The 24,524-nt window shown below is 38.7% G+C and overlaps 1 protein-coding gene across 2 annotated transcripts in view; it reads left to right on the top strand.

Annotated features, from left to right (window-relative positions):
• MYO1D (myosin ID) overlaps window positions 1-24,524 on the top strand; it is a 287,794-nt gene that overhangs the window by 164,309 nt on the left and 98,961 nt on the right. For both annotated transcript variants that reach the window (XM_033091580.1, XM_033091581.1), the window contains exon 20: window positions 7,525-7,638. In XM_033091580.1, the coding sequence (XP_032947471.1) occupies window positions 7,525-7,638 (114 nt within the window). The remainder of the gene's footprint in view (window positions 1-7,524; window positions 7,639-24,524) is intronic.

The following is a 24,524-nucleotide window of genomic DNA, read 5'->3' as shown; positions in this document are numbered from 1 at the left end:
TTTTTAAATTACGCAAATAAATTTTAAAATATTGATGAAACAGTGAATTTAAGAAAAGCATTGCCTAGAGTGACCCCAGAAAAGATAGTGATATAAATATGCCAGTATCCAAAAGAGGAATTAAGAAACTATCAAAGAATTATCTCACGGCAGAGGTCCTGGTTTAGGTGATTTTTCAGAGGTATTTTGTTTCAAATTTTCAAAAAGTACCTAATTGCAGTGTAATTCAGATCAAAATAATGAAATATTATTTTTCAACTATGAATTGGGCAAACTTTAAAATGCTGATAATGACCAGCGTTTGCAAGGTTTTAGGAAAACACTATTGATGGCCATAAAACAATAAATTTAAAAGGATTGAAATCATACAAAGTATATTCTCTGACAAAAATGGAGTCAAATTAGAAATCAATAACAGAAAGAAATTTAGGGGATGCGCAAATAGGTAGAATTTAACTGACGCACTCCTGAATAACCAATGGTCAAAAAGAAATCCCAGGAAAATCAGAACATTAGGAAATGAAGACACAACATACCAAAACTTACAGGTTACAGTTAAAGAAGTCTTAGAGGGAAATGGAATGCCTACAATAAAAAGATGAAAGATCTCATATTAATAACCTAATCTTCTACCTTAAGACACTGGAAAAGAAGAGCAAACTAAACCCAAAGCAAGCAGAAGGAAATAATAAAGATTAGAGCAGAAATCAATAAAATAGAGAATAAAAAAATAGAAAAAATCGACAAAACCACAAATTGGTTTGAAGATCAAGAACTGACAAACCTTTAGACAGACTGACCAAATACTATAACAGAAGAAGGAGATTAAACTTTATCCATGTAGTTCATAAAAAATGTAACTTACTGTTCAGACATTCTAAGGCAGAAGAGATCAATTCAATGTAATATAAACTTTTTAACAAACTACAGAGCAGCCAGTTTTCAACTGAGAGTGAAATCAGTGTCATCCAGCAAAGCTTGCTGGCAGTGGTGGAGTCTAATACTGCCAGCAACCAAAGACCAGAGTCTAATTCTGAACTCCTAGATCCAGAAACTCTATTTTATAAATAGAGTTGATCAGCCAATCAAGAAATGACGTTTTCCCAACCAGAGCCACAGACCCACACAAAAAAGTATAAGCCCTAATGCCAGTTTGTGAATTTAACAAAGGAAGGTACCGTTTCAGTGATTCCTCATGTCTACTATTTAGGATACTTCCCTTCTAGTATCAAGCTATCTGGGAATTCGTATTAGTAATCAGAACAACTGAGCAAAGAGAGTTGGATGGTTTTCACAGTTCACATTCCACTATGGATGGAAAAGCCTGATGTCTCTGATTCTCTCTTTCCAGTGATGGCAATTTGATGTCTAACAGCATGTCTCTTCCCCTGGGTCCTGCTGGGTAAAAACTGAAAATTTCTGTAGGCATGCTCCTTTATTTCCGAATTCAATACAAAATAATATTTCTTCACACTATAGATTAGATAATGTCCTCTTTGGAAGCTTTTGAATCCCAAGGATGTACCAAAATAAATTTGACGCGATTTCAATAAAACACTCTTTTTTATGCTTTCTTTATGAAGCAGCCACTTTCTATGAACTACAGTTATAAAATGTCCTTTAAGGTGAGACACTTCTGCAGATAGCTGTTCTCACTCATAATGTGTTTTCTCCCAGGCTGACTCTCCAGGGAAACTTTATCTCTGGCTCCCTGTGGTTCTGAGAAAACCTATAAACCGATCACTAGAAGTATTCAGGCAAAAGCAAGAGGATAGTGATTTTTTTTTTTTTCTTTCGTTGAGGATTTTAGCTTGGGTCGTAGAAGAAATAAAATGAGATCTGATCTAATCCTGAGTCTATAGTTCAGTTTTTCTATTACTTTATGAATTTAAGTGGAAGAAAATTAGTGTCCCTGTGCCATAATTATTATCATTAAGTTTGAATTTACAAATTTATATAGGTATATGAAAAGTTTTTCTTTCCATTTTGCTTTAGCTGAGTTATGCAACGTAAAGCTTTTACTTTGTTACGTGATGTCCTTCTTACTCACTTGATGTGTGTTTTCAGGATGATTTGAGTTGCCAAAACAGAAGGTAAAGATTTATGATCTGTTCTCTTTAGAAATTACATTTTTGCAGGAAAAAAAGAATATTTCTAAACAGAGTTTCAATAAAACTGCTGCTTTGAGGCTTTTATTTGTTGGTTTCTAGATTAACTAATGGACATATCATTAAAAAGGACAATACTCTACCACTGTGGCCTATTGTTTTTGACTATTGCATGACCTTGTGAAATTATGCAAAAACATTTTTTTCATATTCTTTTGCAACACGCTCATATATTTCTCAATATGAATTCACAAAAGATGAGGAACCCTATTGACTTATTATTCAGATTTCATCTTAGATGTTCTCTGTTCTCCAGTCTAAGATGGATACAAATGATGGTTAGTGTTCTCCACCATAGGTTTCACAAACCAGTGTTGTGTTGAATATTAATTTGTTTTCAGAAAGGGTTCCATAATTCCGTTTATTGGGGAATTATGCTCTTTAAATAAACAGTTAAACATGCTCTTTAAGTGCCGAATTCTCAGAGCCTTTAATATATTTGTGGGTTATAAATATCCCAGGGACGCTGTGGTTTACATTGTTCCTCAAACCAACTTGACTTGGACCCCTTTCTTTCACAAAGTATCACATCAGGCCCATGTTGTGCAAAACAACTTAGAAAATGCTGATGTAGAAGCCCTACAATCACTTGTTTCAAGTCTCCTGACAAGGGCCAATTCACTTGTATGGCAAAAACTGTTGCCATGCAAAGCGAATAATTACTACCCAGAGTCGTCATTATTTCACCACATAAACTCTATTTTACTCTTAATTACAGATACCATTTTTGTCAAGTTGAAGACTGAAAAATATACTTTGGTTATAAGGAAACACTTAGAGAATTGACTGGTTTCTAAAACTATGAGGCAAAAGGGAGAAGACTGGCTAAAATTCAAACTAAAACTTGAGTTTTAGTTTGCTATATCCTACCTATTGCAATATATAGTGCTATGCCCCATCCCACCTGACCTAACGTACTCAGCTGTATATCCTACCAATGCTAATGATGTTTTCAAATTAATCTCTGACTTCTTTGTTTGCATCTTGAAAATAAGATCTTGGAAGTAGGAACAGGGGATTTATATATCACAACTGTGCCTTCTGGTCTACTTAGTGGAGGGTTTTCAGTACTTTTTGTTGTTTTGTTTTGCTTTCCTTTTTTTCCCAGTCACTGAGAAACATGACATTGAAGTTCAGTAATTTTTAGTGCTCGGTACTTTGATTTAAATATTACCCAAATCTAAAATTAAAAATATGCTAATCAGCAAGTAATTAACTACATAGTTATAAAATATCCCGTTGTTAATTCAGTCTGTTAGAAAAAAGATTTACCTGCAAATGTGAGCATTTTCTCTAATTAGCATTCTACAAAATCACACACACGTACATTTTCTCTCAATCCCATTACCTAGTTTTATTTTCTTTATACGTTGTATGAAATTTTTCACTTACAAGTTTCTAATCAGTCTCAACACAATCTGCTGGTCTCACAGTCTTATAACCAATGTGTTCATGTCATTTCTTTGTATATCATCAGCAGCTTATAAAGTGCTTGAAAATGCACATTGTAAATTTTGGGGGGAAACCATTTATCAAATTACTTAATTTGAGTAAATGTTAACCAGTATAATTTTTTTTTAATTAATCGGAGTCATGTGCAGGATTGAGAAATGTATAGAAAAACAAATTCAGTCCCATTTAGATTCTGATTATAGAAAGACGTTTATCTCAATGAAATTGAGAGTCTAAAGATTTGATAAGAGTAGCTACTACCAGTAATACAAGCTGCAAATACAGGCACAGATATGTTTCTCCAGGTATGTTTCACTCAGGACAGTTTGTCTGGCCTGTCGGCGTTCTGTGTGGATAGTCTTATAATGATGGCTGGTCTTGAAACTTACACTCTGAAGGGAAAAATTAAATTAACTCATGGGAAAGACACTGTATGAGAAAAGAAAATGTCAAATAAGGCCTCAACAATTCCAACCAGGAGAATAATAATTCCAAATTAGCAATCCATGTGCTTATATAGTGCATGCTATGCTAGAGAGCTTTTTATGAAGAATAGCTTACTCTCATAAAGGGGCTTGCAGCCTCAGAAATAAAAAAGCAAGAAGTCCACAGGTCCTTTTTCTTCAGTGCAGAAATAAAGTTTTTCCAGGACCAAACTGGGCCATGGGGACTTAACGCTACTTAGCCCCGTGCTTCTATTTGCCACTTGGGGATTTTTACTTTTTTTCATACATTGTGCAACCTCCCCAGTGTCCTGCAGCCATCTCCATCTGTTTTCCAGTCTGACAGTTCCTCTCATCAACACTGATTGGCTCATGTGGGGAAGAAGAGTTCTTAAAATTATTCTGTGGGATTAAAAGTGCTCTCAGAACCAACTGATGAGCAAGTCTGCAGTGACTGCCATAGGTTGCCCACTTCTGTACTGGAGGCTGGGAGGGACGAGACGAAAGATACCATATGCTTACAACCCTCAAGGAGCTGCCAGTCAGCCTGGAAGACAGAATTACTGTTTATGAAATAATAAGGTGATAGAAATCTGTCATGGATATTTGAGATTCTACATTGTTTTTGTTTTTATCGCTGCATTGTATTGAGGTATAATTTATATACAGGTAAATACACAAATCTGAAGTATATAGTTCGTTGAATTTTGAGTAGTACATCGACAGATGTAAATTACAACCCTATCAAGATACAGAACGTTCCCCTCACCCTAAATAGCTCCCTCATGCCCCTTCCCAGCCAAATCCCACCACCACCAGAGATAACCACTGTTCTGCTTGCTTTTGCCACAGATTAGTTTTGCTATTTCTTTTTTTTTTTTTCCCCAGAAAACCAGTTTATTTTGCTATTTCTTAACCATTAGGAAAGAAATTATACAGTTGTATGTAAGATTTTCACTTTGTTTTGAAGTGAATTTCTTATCTTATTTATAACTAGGTTGATAACTTATTTGTAGTGATTTTACAAGGAAACCAGCTTTTTTATATATACTTCCAATATGAAGAGAATCTGTCTAACCTTTTATATTGGCTCAGTTACTTAGACCTAGATTAGTAAGGTTATAGTCATTAGATTAATTATCACAAAATGAACAAGTAAAACCAACCTCTTTTGCAAAACAGAGCTTCAACTGCAACTTTTAAAGCACAGTGTTCTACATAATTATTTTAACAAGTGTATTTTTAAATAATATCCATGGTCTAAAATGACAAGTCAACTGTCCTTGAAATTATTAAAGCTTTCCAATTATTAAATGAAATATTTGCCCTTTTAGTTAGAGAGACGTACAGAGTAGCTCAACTTCGTACGAGAAGATACAGACTAACGATAGATGTGACTTGATTGCCTTGGTCTTTATAAGCACCAGTCAACCTTCTTTCCTATCTTTTCAGACAAGGAGTAAAGACGTATCCAGTGTTTTACATTAGCAAAAGCTCTTAAGCCAGTGCTCTTCATATTCTCAAATATCTTGCTTTAAAAGAAAAACCCTGTGCCCTTTGGTTTCAATGTTAATTTTTCTTTTTGGTTCATTCTTAATTCTACATATATTCTGATTCTACAACTGTGAAATAGAAGTTCAGAGAAAAGAGTGATCTTTTTTTTTTTACTATAGAAATTAAAGAGGTTTTATAATGATCTAACTTGAGCAATATCTTGAAATATACATAGATGAAAAGGAAGGAGTAGAAAATCATAAAGAGAACATAACACAAGAAAAACCTGTCAGACAAGAGCAGAGCCCTTGACATAAAGCGAAATAAGTGGCAGGTGGGAAAACTGGAGAGTCAGGTAAAGGAATCGTAGAATCTGAGTGGAAAGGGACCTTGGAGATCCCTAGACTTCCTGTTCCAAGCACACCCACAGGAGATGTCCACTTAGCTTCTGCTTGCATCCTTTCTGTGTGGGGCACTCACTGCCTTCTCATCTGGCCCATTCTTCTTATGGGTAGTAATACGTATGAGACAATTATTTGTGCCATTGGCAAGTTGAAGACACTGTCCATTTTGGAACATACAGATTTAATGACACACTGTCACTCTAGTTTAGGGAATTTAGTCTGAAATACACCTTCCCAGGGCATTAGAAAAGGGGCAAAAGGAGAGTTTCAAATAGGGGTTACATTTTTTTACAGCTTTATTGAGCTATAATTCACATCCCCATACAATTTACCATTTTAAAGTATACAATTCAATAGCTTTTAATATATTCAGAGTTGTGTATCAGTCACCACAATCAATTTTTGAGCATTTTCATTATCCACAAAGAAAACCACACCCCGTAGCTGTCATTCCCCAAAGCCTCTCGTATCTCCAGCCCTACGTAACTGGTAGTCTACTTTCTGTTTCTATAGATTTGCTTATTCCAGACATTTCATATAAATGCAGTCATACAATATGTGGTCCGTTGTGACTGGCTTCTTTCATTTAACATAATGTTTTCAAGGGTCATCCATGTATCACTACTTCATTCTTTTTATTGTCAAATTTTATTCCATTGTATGGATATATCACATTTTATTTATCAGTTCTTTAGTTGATGGACATTTGGGTTATTTCTACTTTTTACCTATTATGGTTAATGCCGCTGTGAACATTCAGGCACAACTTTTTGTGTGATTATGTTTTCAATTCCCATGGCTATATATATACCTAGGAGTGAAATTTTTGGATCATATGGTAATTTTATGTTTATCTGGTTGAGGAACTGCCAGACGGTTTTCCAAAGTGACTGGATGCATCATTTTACCAGTAGTGATGAGGGCTCCAATTTCTCCACATCCTGGCCAGCATTTGTTATTATCTGTTTTTTTTATTATTGTCATCCATTCGGGTATGAAGTGGTAGCTCATTGTAGTTCTGATTTACATTTCCCTGGTGGCTAATGGTGTCAAACATCTTTTTGTGTGGTTATTGGATATTTGTATATCTTCTCTAGAGAAATGTCTATTTAAATTCTTTATCCATTTTTAGTAGGGTTTTTTTGTCTTTTTATTATTGAGTTATATATTCTAGATACAATATATATTCTAGTCTTTATATATTCTAGATACAAGTCCCGTATTAGATATATGATTTGCAAAAATTCTGACCTATTCAAAATTTGGGGGTTATCTTTTCATTTTTTTTAATGTCTGGGTTACATGTTTTCAGTCCTTTAATTCTTTTGTGTTTTTCTTGTTTCCCTGTTAAATTGTAAAATCGTGAAATTTAAATTGTAAGAGTCCACAAATCTGGAAACTGCTACCCCTTTTAGATCTCTGTTGCATCCAGTGGAGTGGCCATACATCTGTTTAAGAATGTGTCTCAACAACCAGCTGGTTCTGCGCTAGATGTTTTCCTGGCAGATAATTTGATTTCATTCTTCATGAGATGATGTAGTTTATCGGCTTGTTTTCTTACAGGTCAATCGATTTAGTAAGGTGGAAGACCGAGCAATTTTTGTCACTGATCGTCACCTGTATAAAATGGATCCCACTAAGCAGTACAAGGTGATGAAGACCATCCCGCTGTACAACGTAAGTATTCTCTGCTTCTCTCTGAGTAAAGGAGTAGCTACTTGGGTGTTCACGGACCACTAATGAACTAAACCTTTGGGGCTTTAGGAATCCCATGAATTCCAGAAATTTTATGCCAATCTTACGTTTTATACAAATATACAATTTTCTACAAGAGTCCAAAGTTTCCAATAGATTAACAAGGCTTTTTTTTTTTTTTTAAGGGTAAAGACTCTGCATTCTGTGTGATCTTTCTCTATTCCTCATCCTACTCACTGCTTAAATGTTGTGACTCGTAATATGTTTTCTTATTTATTTTCATAAGGCTTGTTTCTGGAAATGGACTCAGGTAGAGAAACAGTAGATGATTACTTTATGAAAACATTACCTCTCTTTTAAATGTAAAATGTATGCTGTTTCCAGAAGTTCTTTTCACCAATATATTTTTCCTCTGATGTAAACCTACTCAGTTGTTCGTTGTTTCCATGTCATCTTCAAATTCTGTAATCATTCCTTATTTGAAATAAGAAATTATCTCAGTCTCCTTGAATCTCATTGTGAGATTTTATTTTTTTTCCTGCTTTATGGAGTCTGCTTTACAAGTGACTGTTCTGATTCTTCACAAAGATCCTACTGGACTACTGGATCTTTGTATGTGTGAGGTGATTTTTCTCTGTCTGCTAGTTCTTAAAGAGGGAGGTCTGTGTTTCTCCAATAATGGAATCTGTGAGGACTCTCATTCAAGATTATTTTACATCCTTTTGGTCCCTGCAAAAGGAAATAGGAAGCATATTGTTTCGTAGTTTTACTTTGTTAAATCAGGAATTCTGTTCTGTTGGTTGTGAGGTACAAAGAAGGCAGATTATCCCTGGCTTTGCTAAATGATTTAGAACATCACTGCAGGCTTATTGCCCTGATTGTGGGATTGAGATCTGTCTCCATTATACATTCCCCCCAACACACACACACACACACACACACACACACACACACCTTTCTCCCTTTCAGTAGAGGCTAATGGATTGCAGCTAAGAAGAAAATGTTATGTCGAGACATTCTTAGCAAAGACTTGTAATCTTAGATATCGGTTACAGTTTAAGCCTCATAAGTTTGCAATCTTAAAGTAAGAGGTGGAGGAAGATAAGGGGAAGAACTCAGATTTTGTCAAAGTCTAACGAAGTGTGGAGCCAACAAAAATAAATCATGGTATGCGTTTTCTCTCTTTACTTTCTGTTAATGGGAGCTCAATCAAGCTCAAGATACAAATTCAATAAATAGTTAAACAACTCTTTGCACTGAAGTTATTTTCCCAAACTGACTTCCTTTTTTATGTTGCCTGGTGTATACACATATTTATAGTCACTGTTCCCTTTCATCACATATTATTAATGTTATCAATTTTATAGAATGATATCATACAAATGAGCAGCATCTAACAATTGTAGTAAAGGTAAAACAATGTCAGTAGGATGGGTACACACTGCCGCAGATGCTGTCAGTACTCTCCCTACATCCCCTTGTCTTCCCTTACTTTTGTGCATACCGGCCTACGTTCCATCAGTCGGCATCTTTGTCAAAAGGCTTCGCTCCGGCAGCCAGAACCAATCCACTTTGCCCTCTCACACAGAGGGCTGGAAATGCCCACCCCCGCCCTCCTCCACACTTAATGACTAATGTGTGCGGGGGGTGGGGGAGGGAAATATGCCAACACCACCACTCATTAGCCAAGATAATTCTGAGGTGTGTTTTATACCATCGCCTAGAACGTCCCTGCAGGAGTAAGGGGCAGCTGGTACCTGGCTTCACCCGCCCTATTGGCTGCCTTCCCTTCCCCGAACCACCTCCCCACTCTCTCACCAGTGCCCCTGCACCTCCCAAATCAATGCTGTATGCTCATCAGCCGTTGTCTCCTGGTGTGCTTCTGGGAAGAACTAACTTCTGAGGAGGCGACCTCGTAGGAGGGAACAAGGTGACCGGGATAGGGGACTGTATCCATACAAATGTTTTAGAGTGTGATGCAAATATGGCAGAATATTAAATCTGGATAACAGGAATGTATTTGTTATTTTATTCCTGACACCCTTTTTGTATGATTGAACTATTTTGAAATTGAAAACAAAGTTTAAGACAAGGAACCTTTAAAAAATGATAATGCTAGTAATAGTGATGAAGATGCTGGAAGGGGATTAGGAAAATGATTTCAATTTTAACCATGTTGAGTTTTAGGTATTGATGAAACTTACAAGTATATATCCCATAAGTAATTGGAAGTCTAATATCATAGAGGAGAAAAAATTCACTTACGATAAAAACTTTTAAGAGGGAATCCATGTAGAAGCTGAAATTATGAGTCTAGAGGGGAAAAGGGGACAGATTATTTAAAAAAAAATATATATATATATATTTTTCCCCTCTATATATATATATATATATATATATACATTAAATAGTGGGAAAAAGAGAATAGCAGAAGGAAGGAAATGGAATAAAAAGGAAATCTCTTCTCTCTATGGTCCTCCATTTTCTCATCTCTCTTTTAATGTGCTACATGAGCTCGAATTTCCCTTCAGTTCCATCAGGTGATGAATTATTCTAGGAAACAAAAGAACTCTGAAAACACTGTTTCAGAATCCAGTTGGAAAGTTTTCAGAAAGAAGAGTGAGTAATCAGGAAAATCATATAGCTAAGGGTCCCACACTTCTCTCATTCTCTACGTTTCATTTTCTCCTGCATTGGCTCCAGGGACAGACTGTGACCACATGCTATCTTAAGTACTATTTTTTGCTTTGTTTTTGAGAAGGAGACACGTGATAGTAAAGGAAGGGAGCCTCATGGAAACCCAGGACACACTACCATTCAGGTTTTGAGGCAGCTCTGCGGACCATGTTATCCTCTAGGCCCTCAGATAACTTTCTGCCATTCTCAGTTTCTGCCACTGCTCTTTGTGTGTCTTCTTACTGTCAGTTGCTTTTCTTGCTGGACAACGTGGGCCAGGGCTCACATCAAAATCAGCCAACCCAACAAACCACTAGAGCCTCGTCCTGCAGTAACATATTGAACAGTGTCTCAGATGAGGACTCACCATAGCAACCAATTCTGCATGATCCAAATTGGTATTTTAGTTCTTTGTCAAGCACTTGCAAATCTATGCAGTTTTTCCTGACTTTTCCTAGTACAGCATGGATAATTATTATAATTCATTCTGGATATAATTGATCTCTTCCCTGTACAATTTTTTACTATTGTCCCTAAGCCCAAGTCACATTTGTACCTTAGTCACAAATCATGCTGAATTGGGCGAGGGTCATTAGATTTTCCCAGTGAGAACAGATCAGTGGGAGAGAAGGGCTTCAGATAGGCCAGGTTCATAGGGCATCTTTGGGTCCTTAGACTCATCCCACCTACCCCATTCCAATTGCCAGAATCCCAGTCTTTGTCAAACAGGACTTAATTTGTGCCTTATATGTAGTAATTTATGGTACGTGTATGCGTGCATGCGTGAGAGTGTGTGTGTGTGTGTGTGTGTGTGTGTGTTCTATAGGGAGGAAAAGTCCATGAACTGTAAGTTCATTTATTGCTTGTAAGACAATCTTTGTTTCATATATATTTTTTAATTTATATAATGCCACATAAAGCTATTGTCTTACAGTCAACATTCTACTGCACTGGCATTCTCTCTAAATTATTTTTTAAATATAAGACTTCATCAGATTATTTTCTGTTGTATTGTTCTGGCCAGTTTCTGTTAATTTAAAAGCAATACACATTGCAGAATTAAAACCAACATTTGAAGAGAACTAAATTTAAAATAAGAAAGAAGGAAACACTCTTAAGTTAACCTTTTTTTATTGTGTGGCCTACAGATCGCCTTCCTCTCCTCTGCTGTTGCCTCATCATCTACTCCCATCATCATTCAAACAGGGCAAAGCAATATTATTAGTACCTTGTGTCAATAAACAAAATAGTCCTAGCTCTATTTTTCTTTGGAAATGAGTGTCTGAACTAGAGCTTAATATATCTTTGCTGTTGTAATCATTTATTAGTATCAGTGTTCCATTGGAATAGTGGTTGGTGTATATGTGAGGCTACAGCCCAGGTCCATTTTCCCCCATATGGGTAAACCGTCGGCCTAGCACCATTTATTGGTAAGACCACGTTCTCCACCACCGCTCTTCAGTGTTGCCTTTGTCATGAATGAGTGTGTGCATATGTCCAGTTTCTCTACTCTGTTTTGGTTTGTTGGCTATCCTTGTGCCAATTACCATTTTAATTATTGTTGGACAAAGACTTTATGAACTCTAAAATTAATAAATTTCCAAATCCCCTCCTTTCAATTGCATCTCCTCCCAACATAATGTTCTCATTAACCACATCCATATGAAGGGAAGGAGAGATGAGGATTTTGGTAAAGTAAATCTTACCAGAAGGGACAACTTACTGTTTACCCATTTTCATTGTCAAAAAGTCACATTCCTGTAGGGATCAGACGGGATTGGAAATGAATGAAGCACACAGCCCGTCCTGGGGCAGCGACCACTCCACTCGCATCAGTTATCGCCATGTCTGAGTCCAGTATGCCAAATCTTTGGGTGCACCTAGAAAAAGCTGCTGTCTGCATTTCATGTAAAATCTCCTGATTGTTAAATGCTGGGGGAGCCAAACAAAACTCGTGTGGGGGCCACCTACAGCCCACAGGCCTCCAGTTTGCTGCTCCTGTTTAAAAAGGTCTGTTTGCATCACTTTGTTATTCTAAATGAGCTTCAATCATACTCCTTGGTCTCCTCCATGCCAGACTTTAAAAATTTTTTAATTGATGACTTATTCTAAATTTTATGTCGTAGAAACAGACCACTGACTCTCTCTCACTTATCAAAAGCTCTAACTGGGTGTGAACTTTAAAAGGATATATTTTCTACTTTCAATTAGCAAGGAAGGAACGGAATAAAGGACATCTTTGATAAGGTGTCTTTCCTGCCCTGAGAACTTCCTACTCCCTTAAGGGTCACTGCTACTTCTCTCCCTCTGAGTTTTTATTATAAAATTTTCAAATGTTTAGAGAATGGAAAGAGCAGTACATTGAACACCCATATGCCCTCCACCTACATTCAGTAAGTGTTTATTTTCTGCCATATTTGTTTTATCTCTCCCTCATGACACTTCGCCACTAAAATGCTCCTGTGTACATTCCCCTAAAAAGAAGAACATTCTCCTTTATAACCACACTACTTTTTTTCATACCTAAGAAAATTAATATTTCCATAATCTCGTTTAATATCCAGCACACATTCAAATTTCCTCAAACGTTCCAAGAATGTCTTTTACACCTATTTTTTAAAAAACAAAATCCAAACTGTTCTAAAGTGGCTGCTCCATTATATATTTGCTGTAGTATGTAAGAGTTCTGGTTTCACCACATCCTCACCAGCACTTACTGGGTATGTCATTGACTTTTTAAAGAATTCAAGACTGGTCTTGTCTGGATTTGTCTGATTGTTTCCCTTGTGGTTCATTTAACTTACTCTCCTAGTCCCTGTATTTCCTATAAATCGGCAGTTAAATCAGGAGATGTTAATTTTATTTGAATAGTACACTTCCCCATACTTAAGATTATGCCTTGCATCTCAACGAAAACGGCACACATACAGCTCTCTCTGCCTTGTAGATCATCCTTGGAAAAGGTTTCATTGTTGCCAAGCTGGTATTATGTTACCTCACTGTTGCCTAAATTTCTAACTGCTTGTAGAATAAACCACCTATGTTTTCCTGTGAACAACTAGAACTTGGCATAAAAATTAAGATAAATGTCACCATCGAATATTTACCTGTAAATAAGTTGCCCATCACTAACAATGCCTGTTATTTTTAGTTTCTTTTTCCGGTCTTTTTTCATAACCAAATTCTTCCAGTATGTTGCCCTTAATGTGTTTTTTTAAGCTTTTAAAGTTTATTTCTCCTCTTGTGAAAAATCTGCACAATCACCCCAGATCAAGTCACTACAGAACCTTGACTCCTGTTTACCAGCATCAAGAGTGGTCTTTGAAGTCCCCCTGCCTTTCTCCATTCTGTTCTTGTGTTCCTTTCACTGTTTTCTCTAGGTCTTTTTCTTCTCAGACAGGCCATGTCCTGCAAGTCTATGTTTGGGATCGTTTTTCTTTGTGTAATCCAAGGAACCATAAGTCATGCTGAAGCCAGTTGTCTTGTCACCACCAAAATGGGTTCTGAATCCAAATACAAAGATGACATCTCGTGTGGTCTTGTACACTCTGGCTAGTTTTTCCCAAATTTCTGTCTTAGGTACTATTGCCTTTCCAGGGTGAAGGACATCAATGCTCATTTGTTTCTGCTGAAGTAGTTGGCTGGTCATGAACTTCCTGGTCCAGATAGTTACTGTGTTGCTTGTAATGGCCATCGATCCTCAGCCAGCCAAGGAGGAAAAGCCGCTTGATATTTCTTATGTATTTCTACAACTATTATTTCTCTCCCCCAAACCACTAATCATTTTACTCTCTCTCTAGTTGGGCCTTTTCTAAAATGTCATAAAATGGGAATCCTAAAGTTGTAGCCTTTTCAGACTGGCTTCTTTCACTTAGCAGTAGGTATTTGAGGTTCTTCCATGTCTTTCTATGACTTGATAGCTCATTTCTTTTTATCATTGAATAATACCCATTGTGTGGTTTGTTTATCCATTCGCCTACTGAAGGACATTTAGGTTGCTTCCAGGTTGGGGCAATTATGAATAAAGCGTCTATAAACATTTGCATGCAGATTTTTATGTGGACACAAATTTTCAAATCATTTGGATGAATATCTATGAGCAAAATTGCTACATCATGATAAGACTGTTTGGCTTTATAAGAAAGTGCAAAACTGTCTTCCAAAATGGCTGTACCATTTTGCGTTCCCACCAGCAATGAATGAGAGTTCCTGTTGCTCCACGTCCTCACCAGTATTTGGTATTCAGGGTTTTTTTTAACATTTTAGCCATTCTGGCAGGTGTGTAGTGGTATCGTTTATTTTTGTATTACCCTAAGCTATGTAACTCAGCACACACTGGGGTCTCAGTTAATCTTTAACTATGGGTGTCATCTCTCCACTCTCTGTCGGTAATTGGTTTGTGCTCAAGAGATAAAGACTGATCTTTATATAAGCCTAAGCAAAATATAATTAAAAGATAAACTTGGTACCTTTGTTTCCTCCCATTAGCAAAAATTATTCAATCAACTTATCATGTAACAATGATTCCAGAGTCACTCGTCACAGGAAAGATAAAAACAGGAAATCGTCACAGGTATTTGAGAGTATTTTCAGTAAACATTCATTGTTCTCGCAAATGGCACGGTCAAATAATTGTCAACGGCAATCATTCAAGTTACAGGTGACCCCTTTGTTAGCCGCAGAGTGGCTTTCTGTGTAACCACTACTATCCAGTTAGGTTAGTGCTTCAGCCCGCTGGAATCTGTGTTACTGTCAAATTCGTATCATCCCCCTGGAGTCACTCTCTACACTATATCTGTAAGTGATAATATCAAATTAAAGCATTAATTCCAATACAGTTGTCAAGCAAGGTTAACATTTTTACAGCGTGAGGTCAGAATTGGAATGTTTTCGCAAAGCTGAGAGACTTGTGGCCGCTGAGGCTTGCTATGGAGAACAAAGGCAAGAAGCAATCCACATAATTAGTAATGTTGTATTCAGAACTTCGATTACAACCTCTTTAACTCGCAACATCATCCTAGAGATCACTATACATTGGTGGGAAAGCTTGCACCCCGTGGCTGACACACCTTGCTGGAATCCGTGCACTTCTGCCATTCAAGTTCATGAGGCTCACCCCAGCCGGCGCTCTCGGAGCTGGCTGCCAAGATTGAGTGTAATTTGCATAAACATGAAATCTGCTCACTGGTTTCGAGTGAGACTGAATGAACTGAAACATTTAACCTGACCTCAGCTAGAGTTCTTCTTTACCCTATTGTTGGGGAGTTATGCCTGATGGGTTGGTTTGGAAAATGTTTGAGTCTGCCTATTAATGCTGTTTGATATAGTCCCTTTTTATCAGTATGGGCTTGATGGCTAAGGAAGCAGCCAATTAATTACACAAATACCTCCGTTTTCTGTGGAGAATTCAAAGCAAGCAAGGGAGAGAAAAGAGACAATTATCTGAACTGATGTGCTGGTTTTGTAGAGGTAAATGGATTGTAATTATGCGAGGCTTCAGGCTTTATTACTTTATCTGACGTGACTTGCTAGAAAGATACTGTTTCATGTGGAAGATGGATTGTCCTTGTAATGTGTACAGGGGTGAACCCTACTGAAATCCATTGGCCGCCAGCTCTGCTCCCCATCATCCTTTCTAAAGCACCCTACCCTCATGGCAGTGTCCCAGGAGAAGGTGTTTCCATGGTAATCTCAATGGAGGCAGTCAGCTGACATCTGGCACCGCCTGAGCTGGTGTGCGCCAGCCTTCTTCCCTCTCCCAGCCCTCCCTTGAGCCTTTAAACGATATTTATTAGTCCTCTTTAATGGAAAGTATATAACCCCTTAATGTCAGGCGCCGAGTGGCACTCAGGTTTATTTATTTATTTAGGTAATAAATTTACCTTCCTAATTAATTCTCAGTAGAGGTCCCAGAAGCTGTATTATTTTGAACATCTTGTGCAAACGTTTATATTTTTGCCTCTTATAACAAAGAGAGTTGCTCGGCAATGTTAGATATTTGGAAACCCCTATTCTTAGAAAAAAGTGATCTCTCTATTAAGAAGAATTTTTAAAGATCCAGATGTTAAGGTTTCAGTTTAATTTTTCAAGACTCTCTTCTTCCTCTGATGGCTTTCGCAATGAAACAATCTTTCTACTCTCTTTATAATTTTTTTTAACCCGTAATGAATTTATTGTTGGATTTGAGTGAGCCACGTGGTTTTAAAATTTTTCTAAGAAATGTGGCATCTAGCCATGTCCTCTCATTTTTTTTCTCAATAAGAGAGAAACACGTCAGAATTTCAGAGCTACCCTATTGATTGTTTTCCTGACATGTGTTTGGAAGTGAATGCCTTTTGTCATACCAGTTAGAGACCACAGCTTATGTTAAACAGTACTAACCAATTTATAATGTCAGAAGTCAGTGCTCTCTGGCAGGAGGTAGAGTCCATTTTCATAAGTACTATACTTGGAAATTCAATTACAAGCATGAAAGATGTCCCAAACCAGTGTCTGAAAGCAACAATCATTAGAGCCAATTTATGACTCCTTTAAAAGCCATCTCATTAAACAAACACAAAGCCTTTTAAAAACTAAAGTATAAGGAAATTAGCACACTACCATCCTACCGGTGTTTTATCCAGAGGTCAGATTGCTAAAAACAAGATCCTTCTAAAACAAAGCCCTAAATGGAGGCGCATACATAAAAAGATTTCTGCATTTGCAGAAATACATATCACTAAGCCAAGGCAATAATAGGCTCCCTTTTACACAACTGTCTTATCAGAGCTCTCTCTCATGCAGTAAACATGTTTGAGCACCTACTGTGCGCTGTGCATTCTCTAGGCATTAGCGATGGACTAGTCCGCCCCCCTGTCTCTGCCCACAAGGCCTCCCAGCACAGGCCTGTGGCAGCTGTGTAGCTGAACATTATACTATCCCATTCTCCCAAGAGGAAACTATTGCTCAGAAAGGCATAGCAATCTCCCCAAGGTCACAGAGCTCATAGGGACAGGAGCTGGCTTCTGTTTGACCCTGGAGCCCGCGGCATCACAATCCTGAAGGTGTCTTCCTACCGCTTCCTCCCTTTTATGACAAATAACACATATAACTAACATCCTGTTTTAAGGAAAGAAATAACAGAACTAACATTTGTCGCATGCCCAATGCCAGGCATTACATGATTTAAATATACTGTATATCCATCTTCATAGGATTCCTGTGTGGGAAGTTAAGTATCACTTTATCCATGAAGAAACCAGTTCTCAGAGAAGTTGGCCACTAGTGCAGGATTTCAGGAGAGATTTTTCAGACGCTAAAGCCCAAGAGAGCCAGAAGATTAGGCATCTTCTGGCTTAGGTACCCACGGGACACTCTCTCTCTTTCTGGCTCCCATTTCCCCTTGTTTATTTACATAAGTCTTTCTTGCAACAATAATTGCTTTCTAAAATATTTCATCTTAACCTTTTGAGGATAAGTGACTTGTAGGCCCTGGGGATCCCTCAGGAAACTACATAATCAGGACTGGAGCTTCTGGATAGGCTGTGTTCTGCATGTGTGTCAAGGGCTCTCAAGGTATGGTCCATTGGGATACAGGAAAGAGAAAGAAAACCTTCGCTTCATTTCTATTCAAGAGAAGAAAAAACAAAACCGCACCTCGAAAGAGAGCTGTCACATTGTACTTCTTCTATTTGCACAGCTGTTTTTCTCTTCATTGCCATCCTATCTTTTCCAAGAAGAAACATGTCGGAAAATACACTACAGTCTCAGGCAGGCCAGAAAAAAAGTGTGGTGCTTTCATTGCTAACCTGATTCTTTGGAGATTTGAAATTGATTTTATTTAGTTTCCACTTTTAAAGCCCAAGTCAAAAATCTTCGTAGCATCTAACTGAGAGGTTCTGAACCTTGGCTGCGCATAGCCTGGGGCATTTTTTTAAAAATTCTGATACCCAGGCCACGCCCCAGACCAATGAAATCAAATCTTGGCAGGTAGACCTAAGCATCAGCATGTTTTGATGTTCCCCAGGTAAGTGTCGTGTGCAGCCATGGACCAGAGCCACTGATGTAGCTATTCTATTCTGTTCTCCAAATTTATTCACTTTTTTTCTAACTGTTAATATTTCTTAGAAGCGTGTGTTGAAAGTTGGACTTGCCCCCAAATTCAATTCTGCCATTCGATTTTTTCCTCAACTCTGTGCACGTGCACACAGGCAAGAGAGACATAAACAGAGGGAGGGACTGGGTTTTCTAGAAAGCTTCCGTGTCAAAAATTAAATCTTCTTTATGGTATTGACTATGGTTTCATGTTTGAGGATTGTCTTATTGGAAGTTTTTCCTTAAAGGAGAGTAATATAAGATGTAACGAAATCACCTTATATTTGATGACTATCCCTTGTAATGGACATCTGCATACCTTGTCTCATTTGACCCTCCCCACATCACGGGGAGATGGGCTACACTGGTCCTAAATAAATGAGCTTGTTTTTTTGTCATTGGTTAAGGTCCCTAGCAAACTTTTTCTTTACCCTGAATTATTATGATGAAGTTGCACTGCGCTACATACAGGGAGAATCTGATTTTCTAATGTAACAGACATAAAACAGATTTCATTTTATTAGAATCACATCTAAAGAAAGACATCTTTACAATGTGCCAGGGATGGGAGTACGTGTAGCAGGGTAAAGAACATTGACAAGTTCAGGATTCTCTCTCTTGATTTTCCTCAATTACATCTTGGGCTTCTGTGGATGGAGCCGTCCTTTTGCTCCTTAGGACGACACCTCCAGTGTCGTCCCTTACTGCCCTGCTCCATCCCTTACTACCATTTCACACGGCTTGTTGAGTTGTAAAAATGTCTCCTATTGCGTTTTAAGACCATTCCACTATAAATGTTAATGGACAATAGAGAAATCCCACCCCAGTGGAGGCTAGCAAACGCAGTTGTTAGGATACGTGGAAGCATACGGGTCGTTGTTGAATTTATGCCCTGTTTTGACAACAGCACCCACCTCAGTGGAGTACTGAAGCCTGAAATGGGATGCAGGTAAATAAGCCTACAGTGATGCGTGTCAAGTCCATAGCCTCGTTCTTGTCCCATAATTGTAAGCTGCTCTTAGCCCCCTTGCAAACTGACAGCCCCGTGCCTGTAGAAACCCGAGGAGTAGGATGAAGTCAGCCCTCAGGGTCCTCCCTGTTTATTCTTTCCTCTTGCTCTTCATTCTGCCTGGAGTGTTCTCCCAGATACGTAACTGCATGGCTCCCTAACTTCATTCAGGTCTCTGCCCAAAATAACTTCAAAGGGCTTGTCAGAATGATCGATTCTCTCCCTCTCTATGCCTTTATAGTACTACTTTATTCCTCTTCATACACCATGTCACCACTGTCCCATTATATAGTTGTTTACACTCGGGCTCCCCCATAAATTCCATTAGAACATAGACTCTGTGAATAAAGGGTTGTGGACTCTTGCTACTGCCATGCAGTAGGTGCTCAATAAATGGGTGTTGATGACTGAGTTGGAGGGGTCAAAATTGGGGGCAAGGAAAGCCGTCAAGAGGCTTATGCTCTAATCCTATTAAGAAGTTGCAAGAGCCTGAATTCATGCAAGGATGGCTGGGAAGGGTAAAGAGGGCTGATGCAAGAACTATTTAAATGGTAGAAATAAGAGGCTGTAGGCACTGAGGAGAGAAAATGGTCTAGACTCATAGGCTTCTGTCTTCGACACCTTGGGTAGATGGCAGTGCTGCTTATTCACCGAGATGGGAAATGGAGTGGAAAAAAGTGGGGATGTGGTAGGAAAGTGTGGAAATAAGTTCATTCTTAAATAGATTTCATTTGAGGTGTTTGAAGAACAAAAAATGGAGAACATTTTTGTCTGGAGAACAATCCAGAATGAAGACATAGATTTGGAAGCCATTAACGTATAGTAGCTGAAACTATAAGAGTGGATGAGAACATCCAGAGAGGGTAAGGAGAGAGAGGGGAAATGACCTGTAAGGTGACCAGGAAGAATAGGGCTTGTACTTTATTTACAGTGGCCAAGACATGAAAACAACCAAAGTGTCCTTCGATAGATGATTGGATAAAGAAGTTGTGGTGTATATACACAATGGAATACTATTCTGCCATAAGAAAAGATGAAAGAGTTCCATTTGCGACAACATGGGTGGATCTTGAGATTATTAGGCTGAGCAAAATAAGTCAGACAGAAAAAGTCAAGAACCATATGATTTCACTGATATGTGGGATATAAAAAACAAAACAACAAAAGAAAAAGAAAAACAAATGAAGAAACAAAAACTCATAGACACAGACAATAGTTTAGTGGTTACCAGAGAGCAAGGGGGGAGGGAGGTGGTAGACGAGGGTAAAGGGGATCAAATATATGGTGATGGAAGGAGAACTGACTCTGGGTGGTGAACACACAATGTGAGATATAGAAGATGTATTACAGAATTGTACACCTGAAACCTATGTAACTTTAATAACAATCGTCACCCCAATAAACAATGCCTCTCTCCCACCTTCCTTCTTGAAAATGGGCCCCTTCAGAATAAATCTGCCAGTTTTTATTAAAAAAAAAAAAAATAGGGCTTGTAAGGCAATGAGGAAGAGTTTGGCTTTGATAGAGAGGCACACCTGGGAACCATCAGAGTTTCCTGAGCAAAGAGAACACTTTGAGTTTTTCCTGCACCTTTTACTCTCTTTGTTTTCCACACAGTCAATAAATTTTGATTATCTACTATGGGACTATGGCACCATGCTAGGTACTAGGGAGATAAAGATGAGAAAGACAGCACCTCTGCTTATTATTTAGTGGGTGAGGCAAATGTAGACAGAGAACATCACAGTACAGCTTATTAAATGCTAAAACAAAGATAAGCATGAATTGTGGAAGAGGGGCGGAAATGGTTTCCCAGCTATTGGCAATGGTCTCCCAGGAAGAGTTTCAGGGGTTCATACGTATATGCAAATGCTTATGCGTTTTTCTGTGCTGAGCACCTGTAGCTTTTTTCAGATTCTTAAAGGAATGTGTGGACTACTGCTGCTGGCAATTCAGAGCAACAGATTTTAAGTAGCATGATGAGGTTTGTTCTTTAGGAAGCTGATTCTGACAGCATTAAAAAGTATGGACTGAAATGGGAAGAGGTTGGTGAAGTAAATACCATTTCAGGGACTCTTGGAATAATCTCAATGGAAATAGTGGCACCAGAGATGGAAGAGACTAGCTATGAGAGGTTTCTGAGTTATTCTTAAAACTAACTTTAAAAGATATGGAGTATATATATTTTCTATGTGCCAGCACTAGTTTAATTTTCTACATGTTGGTATTAGGTTGGTGTGAAAGTAATTGCAGTTTTTGCAATTATTTTTAACCTTTTAAACTGCAATTACGTTTGCACTAACCTAATATTAATTTAGATAATTTTTTCATCTTCCCTATGAGGTAGGTAGTATCATTAACCCTGTTAAAGAGACGTCACGGATGCATGGAGCATAGATAAGGCTTATCCAAGGACATAAAGAGGCAATGCCCAGATTTGAGCCCAGGCAGAGCCCAGATTTGTGCTGCCTCCCAGTCGAGAATGGACAACTGGGGGGAATTGAGGAGGATTCCTTTCTGGGGCTTGGGACGTGGCGTGACAGGTGGTCCTTCATTGAAATAGGGCCCTGAGAAGGAGAGCATTGAGTTTCATTTTGGCCAGGTCAGATATGTGGTCCCCGTAGCCCCTCCAGGGGACCACTATTTAGTTTCTATGCTTGTCCCAGACAGGCAGAAATACTCATCTGGAGCTCCAGAGAAAGGTCTAAACTTGACATTCACATTGGAGTCATCAGTATATTAAAGAGAGAAACTTGCAACCCCTTCTCCCCACACAAGGCTCATGTCATCCACTCCTATAATATGTGTCTCCTGGCTCCTCAGCTGCACTCTGAACTCCCTAAGGAGAAAACTGCATTTTCTATTTCGTTTGCAGGCGTAATCTGGAAGAGAGAGTTGGAATTTCCATTGCTGGACAAGATGGAATAGATGCATTTCTCCCTATCCTTCTCCCTAAATACCGCTAAAGACCCTGGACGTTGTAGTACAAAACAAACTCATTGTATTGTATAAGACTAAAAGGTGGAGAGAAGGTGGACTAGCTAGGGACCTTAGGACTCAAGCAACATGGCAGTGAGCTCCCAGGGTTTTCTTTTTGCTTCCTATATATATCCTGGACGGGATGATGGAAAGCCCCATACACAGAAATGCTGGGGGCACAGACAAGAAAAGCTTTCCCTCTCTTGCCAAAGGACCAGGAAATAGACAGCCTAGCAACACAGAAACGTTTTTGACAATAAATACTCTTCTCCAGAAAAACACCAGGAGGAAAAAATCATAGGCCCCCCAACTCCAATCACCAAAGACCTAGTGGAAAGATACCTCTACCGTTGCCTGGCAGTAAAGGGCCATCCCTCCCAGTCCCTGCTGGAGTGATGTCCAAGAGACCCAAAACGGAACCTGCACTTCCCACCTGCACCCAGGGGAAGGGCGGTGCCCCTTCTCTGCTCCTCCCATAATGTCAGGGGAGGCCCCCTAGTGTCTGGGAAGGCCCAGTGAGTGAGGAGCCTACGTTTCCACCCCCTCCTGGCAGTTGAGGTGCATCTTATACTCTCCATACACTTGGCGGTGTCAAGGCCAAGTGGAGCCTGGACGTCCACTCCTATCTGGCAGAAAAGCGTTGGGGCCTCTTTCACTACTGATCCATTGGTAGCAAAATCCTGCTAATATAGGAGATTTAAAGTAGATACAGAGTCTGATAATACAATACCCACAATGACCAGGATACAATCGAGAATCACTCATCATCCCTAAAATAGAGGGGGTGCTAGTGGACACGTATCCAACTTGTCGACAAACAGGATAAAGGAAGTAAACCTAAAATTGAGTGAATAATCTTTTTGCATTGAGAGGGTCATTAATTTGTATGGTTAAAAAATTTCAATTAAATGACCAATTAGGAAAGCCTCTTAATTAAGTTGGCATTTTAAGAGAGAGAAAAAATAAATTTAAAATGGGTAGTATAAAACTGGATTCAATTAGTAAAACAATTAGGTTTGTAAAATAATAATTTGACTGTCTAGGATCCAGTTATTTAATAGTTTTACCTAAATCAATGGTTGTGTGAGATTAGAATCACTTGGGGAGCTTTTTAAAAGTATAGAGGCCCAGCCCGATCCCAGACCAAATAAATCAGATAACCCCAGTGATTCTGATATGCAGCCAGGATTATAGTCATTGGCCTAAATAAACCCTAAAAAATAGGGGATAAATAGAATATAGGGGGGAGGAGGGATTTTTACACCTTCTGCATAGTCAAAATAGACATGATGAAGACATGATAAATTTTGCATGCTCTTTCTAAAGGAGGGCCCTCTTGGGCCATTTGTCTTGCTTCATATACCCTTGTGATGAATCTGATCATCTGTTTCCCAAGCCCACACAACAAATCTGATGCTGTAATTAAAACAGAGTCAGTCTTTTACGGGCAGGCATATTGATAGTTGCAATATATGAAAACAGAAAGCACAGGAAGACTCAGGAGATTTAGTTCAATTCTACTAGATGACCTGGTACTAAAAATTTGTTGAAGTGATTTCTTGACCTATTTCCTCAGAGCAGTCTTTGTGGAATTAAAATGCAACTTCTCATGAGATTCCTGAATTCTTTTTATTTTTTTTAATAAATTTTATTGGGGATTATTGGGGAACAGTGTGTTTTTCCAGAGCCCATCAGCTGCAGGTCGTTGTCCTTCAATCTAGTTTTGGAGAGAGCAGCTCAGCTCCAAGTCCAGTCGCCGTTTTCAATCTTTAGTTGCAGGGGGCACAGCCCACCATCCCGTGCGGGTATTGAACCAGCAACCTTGTTGTTAAGAGCTTTGCGCGGGAAGCTCAGCGGCAGCTTGTTGTCTTCCACCTCGTTGTGAAGGGCGCAGCTCACTGGCCCATGTGGGAGTTGAACCGTCAACCCTGTTGTTCAGAGTTCACACTGTAACCACCTGAGCCACCCAACCGCCCCATGAGACTCCTGAATTCTAAGTTGCGAGACAAACCCAGGAATTCAAACTGCCATGTATCCTAGGAGAAAGACCTTCAATAGGCCTGAGATTTTTAGCTAAAAGAAAACAAATAGCCATTGGGCTGATACCCATGAATTAGTGGGTTCTAACCAC

This window comes from Rhinolophus ferrumequinum, chromosome 21, assembly GCF_004115265.2.
Source record: "Rhinolophus ferrumequinum isolate MPI-CBG mRhiFer1 chromosome 21, mRhiFer1_v1.p, whole genome shotgun sequence".
Taxonomy (NCBI): domain Eukaryota; kingdom Metazoa; phylum Chordata; class Mammalia; order Chiroptera; family Rhinolophidae; genus Rhinolophus; species Rhinolophus ferrumequinum.
The sequence above is the reverse complement of the archived record's forward strand: the minus strand, read 5'-3'. Positions and strand labels throughout refer to the sequence as shown.